Raw genomic sequence first — 9313 nt, 5'->3', positions numbered from 1 at the left:
GCCATGAATTCGTTGTACGTGTTTTCGGCGCGGCAGCGTCGAGCTCGACCCTCGAGCTCGAGGACGTATCACATTTTAGCATACTTATATCGTAATTTGTAAATAATGTATTATACAATTATTCATCGTTGCTTGTGGCTTAATTGATCAATATTAATATCGTGACGCAGAATAATTAATCTTCTTCACTGATTTATTCAATAAATTAATTTTTCTAAAGAGAGACTTAATTTGTTGGAACGTTCCTTTTCGTTTTTAACCTTGTTCGATAACCGGCGTGATTAATTTTGATCAATATCTGTACGTAAATGATTAGAATTCAAGAAGTTGACGTTAGATTTATATTTCATCTTTGATGAAAAGAATTAATGCAATCATATAACGTTTCCTATTTCGCAAGTGTTGTTATTATTTCTTTAAGACAATATTTATACAACTTGAATTTCTCTAATTCCAATAAATTATATTTTACATATTTCCAAATTTCTCGTTAAATTATCTGCACTAATGACCGCATGTGTTAACGAAGATTATACGATGAAAAATCTGTCATTGTTACGCCGTTAAGAAATATTGATCGCTTTAAATAAACGAGAATCAAGTTCATAATCTCGCCCGGTTGCGTCATTCCACGTGATCGATTCGCGAGCTCGACTCGGTTCGAGAAGCTTCCACTGCGCTCTGAAAACTGTATATACCATCGGCATATACCACTAAAAGTCGACGAGACACTTGGCCGAGAGTCCGCCGAACTTGCACACACAAGGGCTGCTTTCCCTTTAGTGACACAAATCGAAACACATGTTCCATTTTCCCCATTGAAACACCAAGAAAGATAGAAGATACTTCTGTAACTTAATGCCCGTTTCCACCAATGTAAAATTTCATTTTAATCTCGGCTCAACTCTTCCATTTTTTTTCCGATTCTACGAATTCGAAAAAGACTATACGAGTAAGTTAGATTGAGATTAAAGTTGAGTACGGTAGAGGCGGACGTAAAGTGGAGAAAACGTCCAATATTGCCCATTGGACAACATCGTCTAAATTGATGAACTGGTCAGTTATAAAAATCATTATCAGGCATTTTCAATTTCCTCAAAGAGGAAACACTTTGCGTCGTAATCGTTAGTTTGCGGATATTATTGTTCTCGGATCTCTAATTGCGAGTGGGTCGATGATCGCGCAATTTTCGAGGCGCTATTTTCGAGAGGGCCACTGTTAAAATTGGCACGGAACGACGTAGAGAGGGACGTGGAGGCATATTATCGGCTTCTGGTTGCTAGGCGCTGAGCGACGCTGCCATGCGCGCGTATTCTGACGTATAATATCGGAGCGGTGGGTGGGATGGGCGGGTGGCGGAGGGACGCGGTATAACGCTCGAGAGGTGGGCGGCGGTAGGGATGGACCAGGGAGAGACGCGCGAGGGTAGCTCGACGTTGTTGGAGGAAAGGAAGCCGGCGACGTAGCCTGGCGCGCGCGGACTTCCGAGAGAGAGGGAAAATTCGGTGTATGTGCGTCGTAGTTCCTCGCTACGATCTCGGCCACCCCCTCTCGACCTTGACATCCATTGGTCGTTAGAGCAGGACACACACACACACACACACAATACAACATAACACACACACATACACACGCTGAACACCGCGCGTATGAGATCCAAAGCCTGTTTAAACCGGAGATAATTGGGCCTTTTCGAGCATAACAGACAATCGCGATCAAACACGATACGCATCGTCAAAAAGGTCAACATGTGTGTGTGTGTGTGTGTGTGTGTGTTCCTCCTTAAATGACTCGCAGAGAGTCCGAGATACAAATATTCTGATATTCGTCGCGACAAAATGTACACACAGAAAAGTATATACTCTGTACGCAAGTAATAATTCTTGCTTCTCTGAAAAATACATTTAGTTGAATCAATCTCTTCTTTGGATATGGATCCTTGATTGATGCAATAAAATAACTTAGTTCAAACATCTGACAAACTTATATTTTGTTAGAAACAAGTAAAATATTGCAATAATCAAATGTTTTGCTTCATCATTCAAGGATTTTGTTTGCCTCCAAACTGGAAATTAATTGATTCAACTAAATGGGTTTCTCAGTGTTATTTCAAGTATTTCAAAAATTCATGTATTCGTAAATCTATCGTTAAAAAAAGTTTGTCAAAAGCATCAAATTTTTATTCGATATATATTCCGGAAATCCTAGTAAGTTTTTAATTGTACTTCAGTCAAGACTACTAAAACAAATCCGACTTACTTTTATTATAAAAAGATCGCTTTTTCGATCAATTTTATAATATTCTTCAAAAGAAAATAAATTCTTGTTTTGTAATAAATACATAATGAGTTTAAAATTTGTAATAAGTATATTTTAAGATTCTTATCGAAGTATTATTTAAAGATCATCGTTGCTTAAGAGGAAGAAAATAAATTAAGTAATTACTTTTCTTAGCAAAATAGATTGATATTTTTCTGCGCGAAGGCTGCACTCTATAGTAGTACATACATTTGTGTATTTTTTTCAATACGTAGAAGAGTTTTTATTAATTAAAAATCATATGGTGAGTGGTATCATGATATATCTTTTCAAACTTACAGTGTGGTATTATTGTCCTATCACATTTATAATAGTTCATCATTCTGAGGAGAGAATCCATTAAGTCACCTAGTTTTGAAATAAACTCCTATTGCCTCAATACACTTAAACTTGTGATGAACTTACGATAGATGATTTGTGGATATATACGAACTTTTGAAATATTTCGAACAAGCGACTATTAGGCATACAGTATTTTTTTTCTCTGTGTAGTAATAAAATTTGTCTCGCAGGGATTCCGGTTAGCGCGACCAATCGAACTGAAGGGGGGGGGAAAAAAAAAGGATGCCTCGACTATCTCGTCGCCGACGACGCCGATCGCGTCGCGGAGGAAAAGCGTTTCTAACGCGCTGCTCTCGAGCGCTTCGATCGATTCGTTCGATTCGTTCTCGGTGTTAGGTCCCCTCTTGCCATTGCAATGACAACGCGATACGGTACGACGTAATCGCCAATCGCGCGTGCTCGTAGAGAGCGACGCGCAATTCCATGCCGAATGAAGTATCACGCGGTCTGTCGCATTGATTCATCGCGGTGAATCCATACGCTCGCGGATTCGAGAAGTTACGATGCCTTTTGCTTCGATGAATTTGAAAGTCTCGCAAGCCTTGGTACGCATAAGTGATTCCAGAAATGCCTCGACGTTGCCGCAAATATCTGAGCACTTAGTAGAGATGTTTGTACATCTCGAAATTGTACGCCTGGCGAGCATTTGCAAATGTTTGAACGCGTAAAAGATTAGGCGTAAGAATAAAAGGTTATTGGCGGATCACGTAAGAGTTTAATTAGCAGATAAAAATATATGGTTTTAGATCTTGTAATAATTTCATCCAGAGATGCAACGAATAATGATTTGTCAGATAACCGGATATCGGATCTTATCCGATAAAGTATATACAATCTTAGCTACGAGTATGGAACATCTCCAAAGTTTGACGTAAACGTTTTATATGTGACGAAAAATAAATTGAAAATAATTTTATTGAAAAATAATGTTTATTTTTATGACTCTTTCAATATTTCTAGTTCTTCTTTGGCTTTTATTACTGGCAGTTCATAGGAAATAAATCTTTTTTTAGGAATTAAATTGAGAACGCTTTATACTTATACCTAAGGCTATATTTTTATTTTATTCGAGAGAGCTTAATATGAATAACAAAACATTCATGCGGCTTACGGCACTTGCCAGATTAGTAGATGTGTGTGAACCGTGTGAGAGTATGTGAGATGTGCAATGCGGAATCGTCGAGTACTTTTACTTTTTTATTTTCCTCCGTTCTTCTGTCGAAGAGTATGATGTATCGATCAAAGAACTAGTCTAAAAAATGAGTATACAAAGAAGAACTGACGTTGCTGTTACAGAACTGTACAAATTGACTGGAGAAGTTCTTGGGGAGGGTGCCTACGCCTCGGTCCAGACCTGTACATCTCTTTACACGGATCTCGAATACGCTGTGAAGATCATTGACAAGATCCCCGGACACGCGCGTGCCAGGGTGTTTAAGGAAGTCGAAACGTTTCATTATTGCCAGGACCATCCAAACATCATACAGCTGATCGAATTCTTTGAGGACGAGGAAAAATTCTATCTTGTGTTTGAGAAGATCAACGGTGGCCAGCTATTGAACAGGATTCAGGAACGGATTCACTTCACTGAGAGGGAGGCGAGCCAGATTGTCAAAGAGATTGCAAGTGCGCTCGATTTCCTTCACAAGAAAGGTAATTCCGATGAGATGAAATAATCACACGAATTCATATAAGTGATAAAAATCGATAGAAAAATAATCAATAATCTTTAGAATATATATATATATATATATACATACACACACATCCAGTTTGTTATTCTCGAAGCAGGATACAATTCACTTCATATTCTTTTTAATACTCTCTCATAACCTTTAATTCTTCAATTAACCTCTTGTAAAAACCTCTTGTAAACCGAAGTATATATAGAAGGATACCAATTCAGAAGAATCAATCGCTTTACGAGTTGACCGCTCTCAGATGAATGCGTCACCCGATAAGAATCATTAGGAATTGGTCACAATCTTTATATCTTATATATTTTGTTGTGTGTTCAGGTATCGCTCATAGAGATCTCAAGCCCGAGAACCTCCTGTGCGTATATCCGGACAAGTTGACGCCAATCAAGGTATGTGACTTCGATCTTGGATCGGGTATCAAGTTCAACAACTCGCTGTCTAGTCCTGTGGCAACGCCGCAACTTTTGACACCGGTGGGCAGCGCCGAGTTTATGGCGCCGGAAGTGGTCGAGGCTTTCATCGGCGAGGCCAATTATTACGACAAACGTTGCGATCTTTGGAGTCTCGGTGTTATTATGTACATTCTGCTCTGCGGTTATCCACCCTTCTATGGAAACTGCGGCACCGATTGCGGTTGGAGTAGGGGAGAAAATTGTCAGGCCTGTCAAGAGTTGCTCTTCACCAGTATTCAGGAGGGCAGATACGAGTTTCGCGACAAGGAGTGGAGATGCATCTCCGAGGACGCGAAAGATTTGATCAGAGGCTTGCTCGTTAAGGAGGCCCATCAGAGGCTCAGCGCCGATAGTATTTTGAAACATCCCTGGATTAATCCCGGGCCGACTTCCGTCGAAACTGGTGATCGATCACTTACCACGCCTCATATCATAAGGTGAATATCTACCTGAGTGTGCGGTTACCTCTTTCACGGTTTATTTTATTTTATTTTATTTTTTATTTATTATTGCATGTACAACACGTTCGTTATGTTTATCTCCAGGAGGAACAACTCCGCTAGAGAACTCTCAGCGTTCGCTGAGTCCGCAATGGCTGTGAATCGCGTGGTACTTCAACATTTCTCTCTAAATCTCGAGGAGCTGGCGGAGAACCGGGAGCCCAGACTGTCCACATCGTCGACCGATGACGATAATCATCCATACGGTCACATGTCCGATTCCAGCAGTGAATTATCCGAGAATAGCAAGCACTTGACGACGCATTCATCCAGCGAGTTTGACGGCACGCGACCAAAATCCTGCTCCGTACGCTCCAGCGTTGATTTGAACGACCCCAAGATCATCGGAAAGAATCGCGTCATCGGTAAGGATTCGCTGCAAAATTGGTTTGGGCTGTCACCGCCGACCGAGAGTCGTCTGATGCAACGCCGTTTGAAGGCACGCTCAGACCTGCTCGAACGTCAAACCGGCAAAGCGGTAATTGCGTCTCCGAGTGGCTGAGAGGTCGCTGTAGAACCGATCACTTTTTCTCGCTACAGTATCACTTGTCTCTTTGTAGCTACGTGAAAACGCAAACGATGTACAATACCTTTTCCAATGGCTTAGGAAGCTAACGTAGCATGTAAGTCGAGTCTCTGATTCTGCGCAGATAATGAGAACAGGCTCAATCATTTACGATAGTGACGACAGCGATAATAATCGAAAAGTATTCGCCGCGAAAATAATCGAACAGAATATTGTCGTTATCTTCTTTTTTTCGATAGTCCTAAGCTTCTTTTGTTTTAAACCTTTCCTTTTAACAGGCAGTTTGAATGATAACCAGATTGTTTTTATTTCCAAATGTAAAATTTCTTCGCTCTTAAAATTAATTATATATTAATTGATAACGCGATAATTATGACTTTAAATAATGTAACTATTAAAATAATGTTTGAAGAAAAATGTAAAGTATAACATAAGGGATTTGTATAGAGATTTTTGTTTAGAATGTAAATTGTAATCGTAATATAATGGTATATACGCTGCAAATATATTGAAGTGTACCCTGCTGCGGTACAAAGACGATATTTATCATAATCGAAGCAAGAGGAAAGATAATATACCACAGTTTGACTTCAATCATCGACGTTGCGCCTCCGTGCGTGAGTAATTCTTTTCTCATATTTCATGGAAATAAAAGCAAGTCTGATTTCTCATCGAACGCTGTTAACCGCGCTGCGTGTAATTATTCACGTAGCCGTATGTTGCATATTGTACAGAGATAGCTACACAACACGCGCATCGAACATTGTATCATCATTCGCAGATACGAATTTGAATTTACATACATACTGATATACATTTGAATATTTCGTTCATTCGCACGTTAACATCGTGTTGTGCAAGTGAATCAACATTGTGGATAAGCATCCCGAGCATGATTCGGAACAGTACGTTGATGTGTCAGTTGACACGATCTTATTTTTTTTGCGTAGTAGTGTGTATGTTAAGACACATGCGCGCGTTTGTGTATAGACAGAGTCTGGAAGGAAAGAAGAAGAAGAAGAAGAAGAAGAAGAAGAAGAAGAAGAGGAAGAGAAGGAAAGTAAAGACCCTCGTGATCGTGATAGTTCGTGCGCTGCTGAACGCACGAATGTCCTATTACGTAAATATTATTTTTATTTTTTTTGTTTGCTTCTTTAAATTCTTTAAATTCGAAAAAGAAGAACAGAAAACGATCGACAGACGCAACCGACGTAAGGCGAAAAAGATGTTCCTTTTACTGCTTTTTTGATATTGTTTCACATATGTTCGAGCTGTAATATATTCTCGAATCGGAGCAAACAGGGGTGAGCGTATCTCGGCCCACAGGTGCAGATTTGTTTGCTCATGTTAGATTAATAGAAACGCGATAGATCATAAGTCGGCAGATTTCAAAGCAACATTTGAATGATTAGAAGTTACGAAATTGGATCAAAAAAAGAAAATGGCTAGTTTGTTTGTAAAATTTCTCAGTTAAATTACGGGATATCGTTTATTGATTTATGTGTTAAATGCGTTTTGTAGAGTTTTATCGACCAAAAATTGTTTTAATGTCAACCCATCCACGATAATGCTTTATATCTTCGTACAAATTATTATATTTTGTCTTTTCTATAAACTTTGTTCTATTATTATGCACGAATCTACAAAGCAGTTTGGTTCGAGTAAAAATAAATTATCGATACACTTCTTTCTTACTTTATCGTGTGTTTTAGATCAAAAAGAAAAAGAAATATATGAGAAAAAACTTCTTTCATTCACATTCTTGGTGCGGTGGACAGATTTTACTCAGGGCAGCTGGGAGACCGCTGCGCACGTTATTCTATATTCGTACAATTTGAAAGCGATGAAGATGGAGAGAGAATGCGAAGAAGCTTATCTGTAAGATTTACAGAATGCGGTCCCTCTGGAATTAACGTTGGGGTTGTATTGGCATTTACTTTAGGATTCCGGTATCGTCCTTGTAGAAACGTGTAACTCCGGAGGGCTGCGAGAGCGTAACATGCGTTTGTACATTGTAATTGCATCATTGGAAACTTTTCTTAGAGAGTCATTCGCTTGCTATAGGACATGGCGGATATGGCTTTTGTCAACCTCTGTCTTCTTTGTACTTTGTAAGTACCGGTAAGAAAAAGATTTAGAGTTTATAGCGCGCGTGGATGAGATTATATATATGAGAATCCGTGTAAATAAAAAAAAAAAAAAGCTATGATGTGTAGAGATACGGAAAGCAATATATATAATGCGAGCTCTCTTAAGAGGAAATATTGGAAGATTAATATATTTATCGAGAGAGAGACTTCTTTGCGCAAGATTGAACAACTTTTTGCGTCATTCCTTAAGCTGTATAACACAAAATTATCTTTCTACCATAAAAAAAAGCTTATTTTTTCCCGCTTGTCTTTTTTAATTTGTCTTGCGCGAAGTTTCAGTGTAATCCACTTTACACATTAAGCATGTATCGCTTGAAAAAGCTACAAAATTTATTATTTCTTCTATTGGGTCCTGAAACGAAAGGATTTTTCTTGTGTCGATCGTGCGTTTTGATAAAGTATCAATATAGGCTCGAATGTGAATGCTCTTTCTTTTTCTTAAAAAAAAAAAAGAAAAGAAAAGAAAAGAAAAGAAAAAGAACATTTATTATAAGAGGATATGAAAGTGAAGTGCGTGAGAAAGTGTGTTCGTATGGGGAAAAAAATATAAAAGGAAAAGAAAAAAATATACAAATGGCCATAATACACAGATCTGTAAGCGTAACGAGTTTAAGATTGTATAATAGAGTGTGAGTATAAGTGCATGTGTACACGTGTGTATGATGTGAGAATGTGTGTGTGTGTGTGTATGTGTGTGCGTGTGTTTTTGCAAGCGTGAAAAGGAGAGCACGTGGAAGAAACTAATTGCTAGCCTTTAAGAGAAAACCCAACACCTTATCGTAAGACATAGCGTAAGGTACCGCTGAGTCATACCGACCGATTGTCAGATTGTTTATTTTTATCTTTTTACACGCTCATCTCCACATTGTACCGTTTCGGGAATGGCTCGACCTGGTGCTTTCGTTCGCCCATTTTACGAGAGTTAGAGCGGCCAACGGTAATTGTTTTCGATCGCCGAAGATTGGAATTGTGATAATGCTTCTTGTGCAGTGGCTGGACCATAACATTGGATTTCGGTATAGCGCAGCGGTTCGATTGTACATGCGAAACGCGGACATCATCATTCTCATTTTCTTCCCTATAGTACACAGTAAGCGTTGTAAATCCTTTTGCCGAAGTGGCAGTTAACGAGAGAGAATGTAACCGTTAAGAGGGTCTATGGGAGACGTTGGTGGTTTTTTTTTTTCGCGTCGTGCCAACGCCGTGGCGCGATAAAAATCTACGAGGAACGAATCACGATGCGAGAAGAGCGGAGAAATTTTCGTTACACTTTTTCAAGAAAAAAAAGCGCGAAAAAAAACGAATAAAAAATAATTGTCATGTG

The 9313-nt window shown here is 39.0% G+C and overlaps 1 protein-coding gene across 1 annotated transcript in view; it reads left to right on the top strand.

The window, feature by feature from the left end:
* The window catches only part of LOC108749961 (MAP kinase-interacting serine/threonine-protein kinase 1), a 26235-nt gene extending 20037 nt beyond the window's left edge, over positions 1–6198 (top strand). Inside the window, exons 3-5 of the mRNA XM_018489073.1 lie at positions 3958–4314; positions 4680–5250; positions 5359–6198. Coding sequence (XP_018344575.1) covers positions 3958–4314; positions 4680–5250; positions 5359–5815 — 1385 coding nt within the window. The 3' untranslated portion in view covers positions 5816–6198. The remainder of the gene's footprint in view (positions 1–3957; positions 4315–4679; positions 5251–5358) is intronic.
* The last annotated feature ends 3115 nt before the right edge of the window (positions 6199–9313 follow it).

This window comes from Trachymyrmex septentrionalis, unplaced genomic scaffold, assembly GCF_001594115.1.
Source record: "Trachymyrmex septentrionalis isolate Tsep2-gDNA-1 unplaced genomic scaffold, Tsep1.0 scaffold11, whole genome shotgun sequence".
Taxonomy (NCBI): Eukaryota; Metazoa; Arthropoda; class Insecta; order Hymenoptera; family Formicidae; genus Trachymyrmex; species Trachymyrmex septentrionalis.
This window is presented reverse-complemented; position numbering and strand designations above follow the sequence as displayed.